We start from the raw sequence: 17,954 nt of genomic DNA on the forward strand, positions 1-17,954 counted from the left end.
TTCCCTTCCCTTCCTTTTTCCTTTTTCCTTTTTCCTTTTTCCTTTTTCCTTTTTCCTTTTTCCTTTTTCCTTTCCTTTCCTTTCCTTTTCTGTTCTTTTTCTTTTTTTCAAGGGGAGAGAGGGGGAATGTTTTGAATGAAGTTTAAATTTAACTGAAAGTCTGAAATTTTAGATTTTTTTTTTGACTTAATGGGGAACACACCTGCAAACCCAGTCAGTAGTAGTTCTTTTTTTCTTTTTTTCTGATCTTTGCTTTAAAGGGATTATATTGATGCATGTGGAAGTGGTGGCATTCTTCTTTTGAATCCAGCACTAGCTGCAATCCAAAGGACTGGATAACTTGCAAGGCTTTTTTTTTTTATTATTTATTTTTATATAGCCAGAGATATCTCTGAACCATGAATGTTAATTTTCAGTAAGTTTTGTAACACTGAAGGGATTCCTAAGGGCTGGATGAGATCTGGTGTCCCATCAGTGTTTAATAAGTATAATAATATGGATATTTACAGATCTGTCAGTTGGGCATCAGTTCTTGGAAAGAGAGGGGAACAGTTTACACAAGACTGAGATTAGTGGTAGGGGGAGACGAGCTGCTGTTAAAGGATGCTCATGTAATCTGAATTAACAGGAGTTCATTTGTAAAAGAGTTTTATCAAGCTAATAATCCTTTATCATCATAAATTTGCAAGATAAAGTGAAATATTGATGCAGTCCAACTCTCTAAAGCATTTGATTTTGTAACCCTGACATCTTGATAAAGAAACAAAAATGATAGAAAATCAATAGTTGGTGTTTGTTGGTTTTAAAATAGGATTATCCCATTGGCATGAAAATGTGGATATGAATAGGGAATCTGACGTAGCAGTATTTCTAAAGAAGTCTCAGGGGAACCTGATTTTGGCTGAAAGCTGTTGAATCTTTTCACTGATATCCTGGAAGTAAATCTATAGTCAACATAGGTAATGTTTGTAGGTGACATAAAGGTCCATGAGCTGCTAAGTTGTGAAGACCAGAGCATGGGGAGAGCAGAGTTCCTTGGCCACATGCAAACAAGACCCGTTTTTACCCAGTCCAGGTGTGAAAAATGGAGGAATCTGTCCCCCCAAAATATTGCCCCTGCGGAGGAGCTGATGGCCATGGGAAACCCTGGGCTGGTGAGGTGCCCCTAGGACCTGTGTCTTTCTGGTGCCTGTGGTGCCCTTGTCACGTTGAGCAGCACAGGGGCTCCTTCCTTCCTGGAGGACACTGCACATGTAGGAGAAATGAGACCCACTGGTGCGGTCTGGTCTCAGACAGATGCCACCAGGCTCACAGGTGTCCTGAGCTAAAGACAAGTTGAGGCTGGGAGAGCAGGGCAAGGGAAGGATCATGTGTGTTTGACCATTTTCTGCCCTTTCCTGGTTTTCTGTTCATGGCCATTGGCAGAGTCTGGACCAAAGCCAACCAGGGGTTACCTACCCCTGGTCTTGGCCAGCACGGGTGCACGTAGGCCAATAAAGACTCGTGAAGGAGACACAGGAATGGTTGAAGGACCAGAAAACTTATCCTAGAAGGAGAGGCAGTAGTTTGCTTTGCCTGTGTAAGGTTTCATTAACTTCAGTGTAACTGTGCTGTGGATTGCTTGTACCTTTGCCAGGCCAGACCCACTTCAGTTGAGTTTCCTGTGCCTTTTGGATGGTTGGGGTTTGAGGTCGTTAGCGGAAACTGTAGATGGATGTGAAGTCCTGTACAAGGATTGTGTGCCTTGCAGAGCCGGGCTCAAGTAGGAGCATGCAGCTGGCTTTCACTTTCCCATCTGCTTTTTCTTATTGGTATCGTGCAGTTTCAACAGTGTTAATTTTCCTTGCATTGCCTCTTCCTGGCTAATGTCATGCAAGGAAAGGTGCCTTGTGCATTTAGGGGTTGCTTTAGACCTTTCCTGCCAGCCCTGGGGAAGCTCAGGCAGAGCCTGCATGTTCCAGAGAGCTCAAGTCCCAGTGGTTTTTAGAGGGAAGAAGGCCGTGCTCATTCCCCCGGGGTGAACACCGGCGGGATAGACCTTGAGGAGCACGAGCATGGAGCCGTTGACGTCCTCACGGATAACGCGGCGTCCTGCCTGCAGAGCGGCCGCGTGGCTCCCAAGGAGATAACGCTCCCGCCACGGGACGGATCCGTCGGGCGGGACACGCCAGCCCCTTCCCTGGCTGTCCGGGAGCCCTCCGCCCGAGGGGGTGACTGATTGTTTTGTCTTGTGGCAGTGGGAGGACATGAAGGGGAGTTAGGAGCTGCCAGGCGGAATGTGCTCCACCAAGGCACGCGATAAGGAACCCAGCTTGGGGCTCTGGCTCCTGGGAAAAGACTGGGAAAACGTGGAAGAGGCAGAGCATGGCTGGTCTCCCAGCGTGGGCAGTGCTGTGCAGGAAGGATCAGGAGCTGCTGCATTGACTCTTGGGGTTGCAGTGTTGTGGGCACTTGGGCGACAGGGGGAAGACACAGTTTTCTTGCAGTGTTTTCCTGTCTGATCACAGCTCTTGCAAGACCTCCATGGAAGTGCTTTTCTTGCGCATCCATGGGAGTTGCTTTCCCATGAGTGGATATGAGCAGAAATGTGCCCTGCATGTCTCAGAGACAGTGATGCCAGTGCAGCTTTTCCTGCTGCAGACGTTTATGTGTGTGTTGGCTTAACCAGAGGCACAGACGCAGAGCAGGTTCTCTGTGCATAGAGTCTCATCTTTAATGCACGTAGACGGATATCCATAAATAACAGTTCTCATGAATCTTGTCCTGGACCAAATTTGTCTCCAATCCTTAGGACCTCTTGTTGCACCAAGAGAAAATTGAAGTAGGAAAAACACCTAAGTGGCAGCTTTTGTGTAAAATAACTCAGCTCGGCAGAATTACACAGCTCTGACAACAGGGCATAGAGGCAGAATATCAGACTGGGCAGACAGGTGAGAAATGGAAAAGGAGGCACTGAAGAGGAGAGCGGCAGAGACCGTCGCTGCAACTCTGCATTCCCGTGTGGACATTTGTTGCTGTTGTGTCCTTCAAATTAAGACAGGGAGATGCCAGCCCTATTCCCATCCTTCTCTTCCTGAAGAGATTTGCTTTCTCTCCCTCAATTCCCCCTTTTTTTCTTTTTATTTATTTTCGTAAATAAAAATCGGGGAGCGGGGAATAGGGAAGGGGTCAGCATGTAATATTTTTGTATGGCATCACACATTCCAGACCTACACAGGGCACGTATAATAAATCACACACTACATGCTTACACAATTTACTGCTGCTGTGACAAGTGCTCCAAAGGTCAAAAAAGCTTCCTTAACAAATTTGATAAGATAATGCAGTGAGCTGTAACGGCATAAAGTCCTGGGGGCCATAGACCAGAATAGAAGAAATAATTATGCATGGTAATGGGTAATTACAGATAATGGCCTTTTTTGGGGGTGGCAGAAAACACACAGCCCCTCAGCCTTGCCTGGAATGAACACTGCCTAGCACATTAACTTTATAGCAAGCTAGAAGTTCAGCCCTGGAACAAAAGACAACCCGTAACTTCTGCTGAAAAACACCTGGAAATGGTCCCTGCAGAGGCAGAACTAGCACGAGGGCCTCGGCGCAGCGCGAGTGACGGTGCCAGCTTCCCGTTGACATCTGAAATAGCTCTGCCGTGATTGTCTGGTGGGAGAAACACATTGTTCCAGCGTTCCTGATTATTGCGGTAGGGAGTGATTTCACAGCAGCCTCATTCAAGGCTGCTGCCCGACCTCAAAGCCAGCCAGGAGTTGGGCTGGGGCGCTGCAAGGCTTAACGTAGCGGCGGATGGGAGGGCAAGGATGCGGTACAGCGAGCTGGCTGTGGATGCACGGCTCCTTGCGGGCCTGAACGCAAGTGTTTCCTCGCTGAGCAATTAATTTTTGGAGTTTTAATGGCCAGGCTGTCTGCCGTAGCAGAGCCTGGCTTGTGGGAAGACATAAACCCTGCTGTGGTGAAAACCATCACTCTTGATTAAGTAATACACAGGAAACCTCACTGGAAAACGGCTCTGTCTGCCTATGCTTGAGGAGATGTGTTACTGGGTGAATTCATTTCTTGTGCATTTTCAGTGCTAAATGTGTTACTCGAGTGAACACATTTCTTTCTTATTTTCAGTGCCTTATTTCCGTATGTGCAGGGTCTTTGCAGGGGAGTAAATAAATAAGTAGCTGTGAGGAACAAATAAGATACGTGCATAAAAAAAACTCATGCCAATAAATCAGACTGAAATTCTTTGGATTGTCCCACTGCATAAACAGCATCCGTTTGCTGATATATATCATCAAATGCAGGCTAATCACCTATTATAGCATTATTAGAAAAATTAGCAGCCCCACAGCATGCTCCCAGGCGTTGAAACTTGGCCCTATGAGCAGTCCTGATTTTTAGAGCAGTTTCTGGCTTGGCCACCTCCCAGTTTAGCTAATACTCCCTGCAGATTCCTGAGTGTGGCCTAAGCCATCCTGTTTTAGAGGGTAAAAAAAAAGATTTAATAGTTAGTGTGGAACCTGTATTGTTTGTCTCAATACGAGCAACTTCTTCAAGTACATTTTATTTACTGATGTCAATGAATAATAAGGTTTTTATAGGTAGCCCTTCTACAGTAGAAGTGGAAAATTAAACATTAGTGTTACTGAACTTCTGTGGTTTCATTTCTTGTTTCTGTACTTAAAAAATGCATATGCATCAACAAGATAGGGATGATAGAAATTCTCATAGATTCCCAGTCTTCTCTCTCTCCTCCTCAAAAGGTAAGAAGGGAAAGAATGACATATTCACAGGCTGCAGTGTTGGTTTTGCTGTGCACATCCACAATCCGTGTAAATCGCCGTGGCTTTATTGAAGTAAATGGTCTGAGACTGGTTTGCATTAACTGGGCACCGGACCCCTGCTTTTCACCTGCGCTGCTAAGTGAAGGCAGGAGCCTCTTGTAGGTTTCTGAATCCATAAGACCCTTATGTGTATCTGACCCTGAGAACTCACCTTCCTTAAAAAAAAAATCCTAGCCATCCTGAAATGAATTACTGGTTAACTACCATTAATTTGCCATAGAGCTAGAGTCGTGTACAACACTGCAAGATCAATAACAGTATTTATCATGCATCATATCGATTTTCTGTGAAAGAGCGGGTCATATTTCACATTGTGTACATAGTGGAAAAAAAGTAGCATCAGTTCTCTACGGGAATTAGTAAAGATAATAGAAAAGAGGTTAGAAATGCAACTGAAGTGATGCTGAACTGAATGAAGTGATACTGTTCCCTCACTGCAGGAGTATTGCTCACACAAGGATGCCTCAGATAATATTACTTTGCAGACTCAGTGCCGTGAAAACTATGGACAATTTTAGCAATTCCCTTTTCCTTCTACTCTGCGAATTCTGTTCCTTCTCATTCAGGTTCAGCCCCGAACCTTTGGCCATGATGCAGTTACAGTTTGCAGAAAGAAATCTCAGTGATGCAAATGGAAGCCTAGACTTAAGGGCAGGTTTATTTTCCGGGGGGCCAGGATTGTAGGTGCGGAAGCGCACAGCATAGGAAAGGAGCTGGGAGCCCTTTCCCATCCTTCCATGCGGAGTGGGAGACAGTCAAGGCTCTGGTCCAGCACCTGCAGCAACCCTGTTGCAGGTGGGGAGTTGGGAGTCTGACAGCACGGCAGCAATTGCTGTGTTGAAAGCTTAATTCCTGTTAAAAACTGCTCCCACTGGAATAACCAGCCTCAGGGCTGCCCCTTCGTGTGCAGGTGTTGCCGACATGTGAACTGCGGCAGGCTCCAAAAGCAGGGGAGGACCCTGTCTTTGCCAGCAGAGATGTTCAGCTGCATTGAATTACATTTGCAAAAAAAAAAAAAAGAAAAAAGGTGTGGGGGGAAAAAGCAGCTGAAAGCTGCATTCTTAACCTTGGTCTGCTGTCCTTGCTGGCAGCAAGCGCGTGCAGGGGCCCGCAGCCTCCCCTTAGCAGAATGCCTTCTTCTTGGAGAGTCACGAGAGGGGCTGTGGGAAGGTTCAGGGAGCAGATAGGAGTCAAGAACTGCCTTGCAGGCCACAGAAACCTCATGCTGTGCAGGGCTTTGGTCGCGGATGTTGCTTGGAGGAGGGTTATTTGGCTGTCCATGTCTGTGCTGGAGGGTATCGTGGTCCAGGGGCAACTGGGTAGCTGGTCTGAGCTGGAGAGAGCCAGCACACAGGGTGAAAACACCCCTGGATGTGTGATGAACAGGAAGGCAGTTCCAGGTGCCTTGATTTTATGCCCAGGCTGGGATATCCCTGGTATTCTCTGGCCAGCAGCTCTGCTCCCGCTTAGCGCTTCCTTGGAGGGACCTCATGTCTTGAAGACAGTGACTAAAAGGACCTGCTCTTCTTTCGTTCGTAGTAGGAGTAGATTACAGAGTTCAATCAAGGTAATTTTGGTGAAAGTGGAAGGCTGGATTCCATGGTAGGAGTCCTCATTCCCTACAGAGTGGAATGTGTCCCGTCCCTTCAACTTCCCTCGTTCCCAAGTCTCCTCATTATTTCCAAAATGATACTGGGAGTGTTTTCTTCAGGTGTAGCTCAGTCGTCATGAGTGAGGACTGTGGATTCCATAATTTATAAAGGAAGAAATGCCCCAGGTTGCTTCTGCCTGGGGATCAATGTGTGTGTGTGTGCTTGGGTAGATGAATGAACAGGCGAACAGCCTTAGATACTCTGTTGAGTCTTGAGATAGCAGCACATAGTCCTGTGCAGGTTCATCAGAGTTGCTTTTTCAGTGCTGGTGGTCAATGCTCTTGTGTAAACCAAGACATGGACGAGATGGACTGGAAGGCAAGATGGACTTGAAGACAGGGCTAACCAGAAGCAAAATAATAGTAATAAAATGTTGTATGAAAGTGCAGTGCAAAATGTTGTTAGCGTTGTATACTCTGTTTAAAGTGCAAGCTTGAGAGGTATTCGGGATGAAAAAAGTCAGATGGACAGTTTTATGCTCATTTAAGGGCTGAGGAACAGAAAAGTCACAATCATGAGACGTGAGATGTTCTGTTTTGCTTATAAATGTGTAAAGTTCATTGAAGTCAACAGAATGACTGCAGCAGCAGGGCAGTGGCACTGATAATTTTTAGTGTCCTGGAATGATACCATCTTTGATTGCAAAAAGCTTACATTAAGAACTAAAGAAGTGAAATATAGTTGGGTTGAAAATGCTTAAAATTGTTAAAACTGATCATTGCATTTAGCTTGCAAATAATACATATTACATTGGAAAATATTCCAGGGCTGTGAGAGGCTGGTGAAGGCAACCTATTAATTTTACAGGTAAGTAAACAAGGTGGAGCAATACAAGGAGATGGGAACAAAACCATCCAGGCAACATCTTTGTGACGTCTCTACTAGGGATGTTACTTGACATGTACCTGTTGTCCATGCTGCTTCATCTCCATGCTGATAACCCACATAGTGAGACGAGGTCTTGCTGAAGAAGCAGCAGCCTCTCGCAGAAGGTGAGTAGGGCTGTAGCTGTGTTTGCTGTATTCTTTATTTACAGACTAGCACGTGGCTAGGCCAGATTAGTGTTCAGAGAGAGCTTAAGCGTGCAGCAATGCTAGCAAGCTCTAAAGACATGCTTAGAAGGTGTCTTCTCACCTGAAGGGTGTAGATATAATGGGGTATGTGAACAGTGTCATCCGGTGGCTAAAGCCTTTTGCTTCCAGAGGACTGAGAGATGTGACACTCTGGTGTAATTAATTTAAAAGTAACAGCAGTTTGAGAACTCATCACACTGCCTTAACCTTTAGCTGTTTTTCCTGCCCTTGTGTAGTCTGCAGTGTTTGTGTGTGGAGGCTCCAGGCGACCATCAGTCCATTTGACTTTCCAGCAGAGTCAGCTGTTCTTCCCCTTCAGCCCCCACTCCTTCCTATTTATTATCCTCTGCCCAGCCTCCAAGAGAAGGAGGCGAAAGGAACGCCCTCTGTATATCCTCCTATTTCATAATTGCTTGTGTTTCTCTTTTCCAGAGGGACGGATGCTCATTCAGGACATCCCTTCCATCCCCAGCAGAGGGCACTTGGAGAGCACGTCTGATTTGGTTGTGGACTCCACCTACTACAGCAGTTTTTACCAGCCATCCCTGTATCCTTACTATAACAACCTCTACAACTACTCCCAGTACCAAATGGCAGTGGCCAGTGAACCTTCCTCGAGTGAGATGGGGGGTACACTCGTAGGGTCCCCCATGAAGAACAGCCTACGGAGCCTCCCCGCGACGTACATGTCAAGCCAGTCAGGAAAGCAGTGGCAGGTATGGTGCTACAGAGCTGTTAAGTGTGAGGTGGACAATAATTGTGTTTGTTTCGGGGATTGGTTCTGGTTTCTGGTATGCTGACTTCATGAACCAGATTCCAGATGTGGCATCAGGACACATGACGAGGGTTAGGTCAGAGCCAAAATAGGTGGTTATCATATGATGCAGTGCAGTCAAAGCAATGGTATTGACGTAACTAGGCTGTTTCCAACACAAATGAAGGGCATCCACTTTACTTTATATTTTTTAACATAGCATTCTTGGAGCTCCAGATGTCACTTCTGATAGGCTTGCTTTTCAGGAACATATTTTGCTTTTCCATTTTTCACATGTAAAGCAATGTCAATGCAGAAGTGACCCTTTTGGTCAGGCCCAGGAGATAATGTTGCTCTGTAATTTGTTCGTAGCAGTCACTTGGGTGAGACACAGAGGTATATTTATGGTATGCTTTAATGGTAGGGGTATATCATTAAAGCATAACATATATATGGGTCAACTCCCGGCTTGGGTTGCAACTGAGATAGCTCAAGTTAAAGACTATGTATATTAAGTTAGCACGCGAGTAGTTTGTTTGTTGGTTTGTTTTTGAACAGCTCCAGGTGCTTTGTTAATTACAGCATAAATCCAACCCAGCAACCTTGCTGTAGGGTTTGGTAATTGTAACTTCCTGCTTTTTACCAAGAGGAAGGGTAAATCTGCCAAGATAAGAGATTTCTTATCTTTCTCGACAAAACAAGTCATTCCAGTGACTCTGGATGCTCTGCTTGGTCTTGGGCTGCAGTTGAGCCTTTATGTCTGAGATTGGGCTTGATGAAGTTGTACTGCACGGGCTGTGTGTATCTGTGTCCCCATTTGAAGACAGGAGAGGGCAAAGCTCTTCTCGAGAACATCAGGCGAAGATTGGTTCCCTTCTGCAAAAGTTCCTATGAGAAGCTGCTCAACCAGGAAGGATTAGATACCCACCAAAACTTCCTTTCTGAAGTGGGTGGATGGGTGTTCTTTTTAGCTGGCAGAGGATTGCTGTGATGTACTCTGGTGCAGGGAGTAACTTTGAAAGGGTATTTTAACTTCAAAGCCTGAACTAACCAGGTGATTGCAATTCCTCTGCTAGTCCCCATCACGTTGAGTAAGGTTTTCCTGGAATTAGGCACTTGGAAAGAACCCTCCCTGAAATGCCAGCCAGGGCAGTAGCTGACATAGCCACTAATTTTAAGCTCATCAGTACTTAGCACTCTCTCCAGCACTAAGTCTGTTTTCCAACAGGAGTAGCCTTTGTACTGGGAAAACAGCTGATGACCTCCTTACCAATGTTGGAGCCCAAAACCGCAAGATCTTTCTTCTCTGAACGTGTTGAAATGTTTCACTTTACCCACCTTCACATACATGCAGATACACATTTTCAGTCAGATGCACAAGTAGCAGCCTCTGGAGTGGCCAAATCAGGTTTCCAAATTCTGCTGGACAAGCTGAGAAGAGGATTTTGTTTATGGGAATGAAGTGCTAGTGCCCTTTTAGGTTTAATTTTGGTCAGTAGCATTAACAGGATGCAAAGCATGAGAGTGTTCCAGGTAGAATGTTATTTCTAAGGATTTTGTAGGACCTAGTATGGAAGAGCCTGTGGGACAGCTGATCCTCAGAGGCACTACCACAATATCAAGAAAGGGCAACAACATTTAAATCCTAGAGGTGATGTTCTTGTGGGCTGTTACTGCCCTGCTTCACAATTTCTTTAACCAGTAGAGACTTCTTTAGTTTTACTTCCTTGAGAAAAGGGAAAGTAAAATAGCTCTATTGACTTCCTGGATAGTTAACCGTGTTCTGAGGAGGAGATACATGAGAATAAGCTGCGTTAAACTTAGGAGTGAAGATTGTATTCTCTCAGTTTCTGTCTTACAGTGTAAACTTGAACCTAGAATATTTGTTTAAAGAGTTTTGGACTGGAGTGTATTTCAGAGAGGTTGTATGTTATTCGTAGAACTTTTGACGTATTAACTTACAGTCTGACTTGCAGTGACCCAAGTGCTTTTTATATAAGGCTATACTTTCTACTGAGGACACCTATTAAATAAATACAAGCAATCGTGTCTTTCATGTATTTTTCTCCTGGGCTCCTGCAAAATCCTGAAATCTAATTTCTGTTCAACTACCAAAGAGTTATTAGGAATAACCAGAATAGGAATAACCAGAATTAGGAATAACCAAAAGTCATTAGGAAAAATAAGGTATTATTATCCAGAAAGCATCGTTTTGTTTCCATCAGCTCCTCAGAGCATTGGATGTTTATGTCCCTTACTCACGTCTACGTGAATTATTGATTTATCTCACGTAGGGATTTGAATCTCTCCAGACCAAACCTGCTGGGTCTTGCAGAGCTGTACGGATGAAAAGTCCATGCAGAGATTAGAGACGAGGCTTTCTGTCTGCAGAAGTGGCAGCTTCCCAACTTTTAAATGGCTTAAACTCAGAGCTCGGGACTCTTCTTAGTAGCACAGAACGTAGTTCAACAGGTTGTGTTGTCTTGTAGCTTTTTCTGATTATTGTTGGAAGAGTTATGACTTAATAGCAATTTGTGTACTGTTATAATAGCATATGGCATTGCACAGATAATCATAAAAAGTTTCATAAAGAGAGGTAGACCAGGTAGTATTTTACGGCATTAGGTGCAGTGAGATTTGGACGGTAAAAAACTGTATGGCATTAAAGTAAGTTTGCCATAAGGGAAATGAACTACTAAGTGCTGCATAGGTTGAACATTGATTCTGTGCATGGAAGGGTCTCAGCAAAGGGACACCACAGAAGTCCAGTGTCAGATGAAGAAAAATGAATGCGTGTCCCCATCGAATACAGCAAAAGGCTGCAGGAGAGTTTGAAAACGTCACCTGCGAAGAGGAGTCTTCACTTAGACCTTTGATGCTGACACGTTTTCTCAGGAGAAAACGTGTCCCCAGATGAGCACAGTGATTTTTGCTGGGCCGCTTGAACTAATAGGGTTGTTGCCTGCTGTACGTGCAGTACTAGTGATTCTGCCCGTGGTTGGTAGTGCCATAGCTGTTCTCCTTCAGATTTTGCCTTTTTTTCCTCTTCACCAAGATGACAGCTATGCAGTGCCAGCTGTGACCAGTGCATGGCAGGTTGATGAACTTTGACGATGAGTCTGCAGGAAAGTTTCTTGGTTGGTATGAGCTGCTTCACTGAAAAGTAACCTAAGATAAGCAGTAGCATAGACAGGACACCTGCCTTTTCCAGGCGCTGTTGGTGGAGGCTTGCTTGTCCTGGGGTAACTGTAGCCACACAAGGAGAATTGCATACCTCGAGTAAGATAATTTTTGGCTGCCGATGAGGCCTTGGGGAGCCCAGCGTCTCAGAATTTAGGGATCAAGGGAGAAGAGCTGGGGAGGAAACATGTGCGTGTGCGTGGGATGGGATGAGGATTAATGCATCATTGAGCCTTGGCAAATAAACTGAATCATTGAATCTTTAATGTAGATTAATGTCAGATTTCATTAGTCTTTGTTCTTTGCAGAGGCTCCTGTACTGGAGTATATAAATGAAGCTGGGAATTTTTGCAATATTCCTGTGGAGGTTTTGTTCGTTTATTTTTATAATTACCACAGAAGACATATCTGTTGTGTTGTGATGAGCACTTTTGACTGAAGTCCTTTCAGTCATTTACATTCTTCTACTTTTGCTAGAAAGCAAAAGCCTAAAGGCAGATAATCCTGTATGTTTGGTAATGCATCTTAATAAATGAGAAAATACAAGGCAAGGTCTGAGGGGAAATGTAACAGATGCAGTTTTTATTGTACATCTCCCTTCATTCCAGTTCTTTCACAAGCAACAGGGCCCTCCCCTGAAGCTCCAGTAATTGTTCATTACAACAGGAATTTATGTGCATTAAATCCAATTAACAGTTCAGGCCCAGCATTGCTGCCTCAGACTGGAGCATAATAATACATGGTGAAGGTTGATGCAGTCTCCTAGTTAGCCTGGGTTACTATTTCTGGAATTAATGTATTTCAGAAACATAGTTCCCAAAGTAGTAGAAAGTAGTGGGATTCTTTCTTCCTAATTCAGGAAGTAGTGGACTTTGTGTGTCCAAGTACACAAGTAGTGTGTCCAAGTAGTCTTGAGAGTTCAGGAAACCTCTGCTACTTGGAATCTGGACTCCGTCACCTCTGCCTAAATCTGTAAGTGTAATATAATAATTTGAAAGTGGAAAAAGTGCCCTGTCTTCTCTCTGAAGTATATTGCATTTCCAAAAAATCCATAGTTTGAACTGAATGGAAACCATTCCTAGTTCATCTCAAGTTTGCTTTGTGCTCATTCAGCTATTACTTAGAGGTTTGTTTAATCATTAGAAAAGCGATTGCAAGGGAAGGGTCGCAATTTATCAATTCTGGGTGAAGAAAAAAAATGCTTGTCCCAGTAGTTCATGTTACAATTGTGAGTGAATGTTTTAGAGCTCGATGTACCTTGTTGGTTAATAGTATGTGTGGTAACCACTGTTAATCCTGATACATTTCCTTTCAGAGGAGGCAGGTAAGTAGTTGCACTCATATCATAAGGCTCTCACAGAAGAACAAGAACTTACATGCAGAAGATTAAGAAAATAAAAAATCCGTAGTATAAAAAGCAGAGGATACTGAGAGACTTGTCAGGATTGAATGAGGGAAAATTTTTATCAGCTTGCAAGCTAATTGGCAAGTTTTGGAGGGAACCTCTTTCAGAGGAGCTGTTGGACACATATCTGAAGAGCCTGGCTAAGCTCCCAGTTTGCCCCAGATCTTTAATAGCAAAAAGCTCCTAAGAGTGCCTTAGCCTGTAGAATTGTCAGGATTATATAATAGGTCCTGTTGGGCCCTATATATTGTGCACCTGAGTATCCCAATATGATGCTGAAAGCCTCTTGTGTTCCTTTACGGGTGCTCTGCCTTTGAGGGAGATGTGTCAAAGCTTCAAAGCCCGACATCCTTCTAGGTCCTGCACGAGCTCCCCGTGCCCTCCTCCTCCTTCCGTAAAGAGCTCAGGAGGATGATCAGTCCTCCCGTTGCCTGTAATGAGCACAGACACCAGAGTGTAACTGAAAACCAGCATCACTAATTTTATTTAAACTACATAAGAGACTGTGTTAAAAGGGGACATGGCAGGATGCGGCAGCTTGGTGGAAGCAGCTGCTGGGAAGACGTGTTTTCCACTGTCCAGCAGGAATGGTGGCGTTCCTTGGGAGGGAGCGGATTTCCGTCCTCCGGCTGCGCCACAGGTGGGTAGGGCAGGACGTGGAGGTTGGGCTCCTCTTGGGCTTTCCCCTGGGCTTGGACCTGCGGCTGCTGCCCGTGGCTCCTGCGAGCTCGGGCTGAAGGTGGTCGGGGTCTTGCACGTCCTGCGCCGGTGCCATGGTCTCTGCGCGAGCACTGGTGCTGCGGCCACAGCTCCGTATCCTTGGAACAACCCTGGAGCAGAGAGGTTGGACTAGATGGTCTCCCGAGGTCCCTTCCAACCTTAAAAATTCCGTGGCTCTGTGATTCTGTTAACACTGGCCTGGAATGTTGGGGCAGATTTCAGAATTTCATGTAATTTCTCTTTCACTCTGAGGTTCCTTTTTTTTTTTTTTCCCCCTCTNTTTTTTTTTTTTCCCCCTCTCTTTTTTATTAAAAAAAAAAAAAAAGCTCATCAAATCAGCCTTTTCAGCTTTATATTTTTTTTTTCCTTACTTAAAAGATTTTAACCTGAAAACCTGAAGTAAGTATTGGTAAGAGCCAGACTAAGAAATTTTAACTGATTTTCTGAAATGGGAGTTGCTCTTTTCATTCACAAGTGAAATAACTAGTGTCACTGTTTTAGAAAGCTGATTTATGTTGATTCCTAAGAGGCATCAGCCATTTAAAACTCCTTTTTTTACTAAAGTACAAGTGTATTTGTGACTGGGCAACTGCTAGTTTTGATTCTAAGAGTAGCTGCTTGCTAGTGAATTAGGTTGCTCTTTTCAAGGCTTATGATTTGTTTCAGGTCTTTGGCACAGTTTTTCCTTCAGTAAGCCAGAAATTGATATTAAATGGCTAAATGCTTACATATATACATATATATGTACATGCAAATATATACATATTGTGGAAGCCCCCCCGACACAATCCCAGTTTTCTGCATTGCATACTGTATTCATAACGTACCCTTCACACTACAGATTTATGCTAAAAGTATCCTAATGTTTCTGACAGCTCATGTGTGACGTGAATGCAATCCATATTTCTTAGAGGAGCTAATCTAAGCGGTTTATTTTCCGATACTGCTGATAGGGCTATATCTCTGGATGTCACCGCAGTTGAGATTCTGATGGTAACATATTGTTTAAGGGTCACTGCCTTTGTCTAAAAGAATAGGTTGGAACAGAATAGCAAAGGTTAATTAAGTTTGTCTATCAAGGAAGGACAGATATAAATGTCTCTTGTTTTTTCCATGCTAGAATCAAAGTAAGTCAGTGCAGGGTGTCACAGTGGCTTTTTCCTCGTGCCGTAAAAATCTGCTTAGTCGGTTCTGGGAATGAAACAAAACCACCTTGAGCAGTGCAGGTGCTGTGAGGGCAGCACTATTGCAAGACGAGAGGGTTGCTGCAACCCCAGTCTCTAGCCTGGGAAAATGGGGCACAGAATTTATAAAAGTCTTGCATAACTTGGCCAAGGCCATGGGTGGAGATTGGGCAGAGATCCCACTGTTCCGTCCGGGTTTTCAAGCCAGCAGCCTTTATTTGAGCATCACACCAGAAATGGACCTGTGGATTCCTCTGTTTTCAAAGAACTTGTGCAAATAAAGAAGAAAGGCAATTTTATGCCCCTAAGACTTCCAAAGGCGCAACAAGGAGTTTGTGCTAAAGCTCGAGCAGAGCCTCCACGGGGCTTCAGTAACTGCTGCAGAGAAGCTCTTTACAGTCGCTGAGGCTGAAGGAGAGGTGATGGGGCAGCTGTGTCTGACCTGTCCCTTTGCAGCTTGTGCTCTTACACTGTCTTCTCTCAGCGCTCTCCTCATCCAGAGAGGATGTGCAGATGCTGACAGCACCTGGGAGAAAGAGTCGGGCTTGACCTTGCTCCTCCACCACGTCTTGACATGTCCTCTTGGAAGAACTCTCCAAAATGATCCAAATTGGTGGAAGGAGAGTCTCTTTATAATCCTGTGGTCTTAACGCATCCCGTGGCTGGATGGGGAAGTGCTGGGATAATGGAGAAGCTCGAGTCCGTGCTTGAGGCTGTCATGGAGAGGACACTCAGACAGAAAAATGATGTGTTATAATCCTGCAGATAATGAGAAGATTTTTCAACTATGTGGCCTGAAATAAGAGCATTAGAAGTATTTTGGGTCCCTGCTCTGCCAGACCAAGCCCTGCTTGCAGCCACAGCAAGACCTACCAGAGCAAGACTTTCCAGAGCCGGAGGAGTTAATTCAGAGCAAAGAATTGGCTAACAAACTCCTGAGCCCCCTTTCTGATGCAGCGCTGAGGTCAAGAGTTTTTACGACTGGTTGTTTTTTTATTGTTACTGTAAAATAGGATTGCTAAGCACTATAAAAAGGAAACCTTGTGGTTCAGATTTACTGTGGTGTACATTCTGAACAGTTTAATAAAACAAAACCAAAAGCTTTTAGATTTTCTTCAGTGGTTAATACACAGCATATTCTTTGCAGAGCCAGAGCTTCTAGCTGTCGGTTGGACTGTGGTTCATAGACTTGGTGTGGGTAATAAGATTATAAAACATGTCTCTTGCTAGCCAGCTACCACACACTCATAATAATAGTAGTAATAATTCATTGAATCCAGAGATTTTAGGTGAGTTGTTTTGTTAAGCAGTGGGGGGAAAAAAGACTAAAAAATGATGGTTTGATAGGAAACAGGTGCCTGCACGCATTAGGCAGAGAAAGGAAACAGGAACGTGGTAATTTCAGTGCCAAGGAGCCATCCCTCCATTTTGCTACAGCTAAAACAACACCGTCCCCAGCCGGGGATGCTTTGTAGTGGTGTGTGTGCACATATGCACCCGGGAGAAGGGGAGACCAGAGAGCGGCATCCCTGCCCGTTGTCCTGCTCCTTGGAGAAGAGCAAGGCAGCAAGGCCTGGAAAGGTGGGCAAAGAAGAGCTGGAAAACGTCTCTTTCAGTGCTTCCAGAATTAGCCAGTCATGTAAGCATTCAGATGGAGCTTTTTTTTTTTGGCAGTTGATACTGCCAGCTGGTAATTTCCAGGCAGGAGGAACCCACGACTTGCTCACAAGGAGCATGCGGAAGCATGGACCTGTGTGCCCAGGGCACAGTGGAGCAGTGGCGAGGTCAGTGGCTCTGCAGGGATCCTAACAGCTCTTCAACCTCAGACTGTCTTAGGATGCCACATAAGAAGTCCCATGTTCTGTAATTTGTGTGAGATTTGCTTTGCTGTCACTGCAATGAAGTGTTGCTTGACTTAAGGTTATCTTTTTGTTGTTTGTGCATGCACAGGATGCAGGCAGTTAAGCCAAAAGTCACCATGTAAGTATTCTTTTTCATTATAATAGACAAAGTCTTATTTTGACAGGCTGTAAACTTGTCCTGCCTGTCCCTCACTATGGTTGTGTTGCTGCCACGAAATAGACAGAAATGTACTTTGTTTTTAGAAATTCCTGCAAGGGAGTAGTTGATATCTCTTGAATTTAATCTCAGCCCAAGCTTAACTTCGGACATGAGCTAAGATGTTGTCTTGTGTCAGAGAATGCCAGAAAGCCACACTATTTCTGCTTTGACAGTATTAAAAGTAATATTGAGTACTAAAGCAGTTAGAGAAACACTAGAAAACAACCAGATAACCAGTTGCTGTGCACAGTTACCAGCTAAATGCTCTGAGAAGGGCTGTGAAGCACCAGGCTGGATATGAAGCCAAGTGGTCCCCAAGTGGGACCAGAGGGGACAAGGTGAAAGAGGCAGAACTCTTATTTAAAGGATACATGGGCGGAAAAGGCTCTCCAGCACTTTGTCTTGCAAAGAGAACTTCTAATGTCATTGCTTTGCATGCATTCTTGAGAGTGCATGCGTGTATGCACTCTTTTTTTTCTGATATAAAACTAAAAAAGTTTTTTTTTCTCTGACCATAACATATCTGTCTTATGATAATTCCCTCCATTAGGGAGACCAGACAGTGCTATCTTTCCTATTGGAATTCATGATCTTCTGGAGTGTTGGGCAACATTTCTTTAAAGCGTCATGTCCCTGTCACGTTGTAGAGCTTTCGAACTAAAGGTGCTACTTCTTTTATAAAAACAAAACAAAAAAAGACACCACAGCCTTTCCAGGGAGATTGTTTTGGATCATTTCAGGGTGTTGAGGTAGGACAAATTTAATTTCTGATTCCAGGTTGGTACCAGGAGCAACTAACATTACTCCTACCCTGGTGGGCAGTAATAGAGAGGAGGTTGCTTGGTAGGTTTTCAGACATGGAGTTGACACAGATGATTTGGTAATTTTTTTTTCCACTTAACACTCCACTGCAGACTTCCTGTGTAATCCATCCATCCATCCATCCATCCATCCATCCATCCATCCATCCATCCACAACTTGGTTTCTCCTCATAAAATAAGGAAATTACTCCATCTCATTGGATTTTTAGAAAATGCATGTCTGTGTGTGTCATGATCAAATTCAGTCAATTATGTC

The 17,954-nt window shown here is 44.3% G+C and overlaps 1 protein-coding gene across 1 annotated transcript in view; it reads left to right on the top strand.

Annotated features, from left to right (window-relative positions):
• The window catches only part of DMRT1 (doublesex and mab-3 related transcription factor 1), a 49,030-nt gene that overhangs the window by 10,147 nt on the left and 20,929 nt on the right, over positions 1–17,954 (top strand). The window contains exon 3 of the mRNA XM_026046534.1: positions 8,005–8,288. Coding sequence (XP_025902319.1) covers positions 8,005–8,288 — 284 coding nt within the window. The remainder of the gene's footprint in view (positions 1–8,004; positions 8,289–17,954) is intronic.

The sequence above is a fragment of the Nothoprocta perdicaria genome, unplaced genomic scaffold (genome assembly GCF_003342845.1).
Source record: "Nothoprocta perdicaria isolate Ctin4 unplaced genomic scaffold, notPer1 scaffold_448, whole genome shotgun sequence".
NCBI lineage: Eukaryota > Metazoa > Chordata > Aves > Tinamiformes > Tinamidae > Nothoprocta > Nothoprocta perdicaria.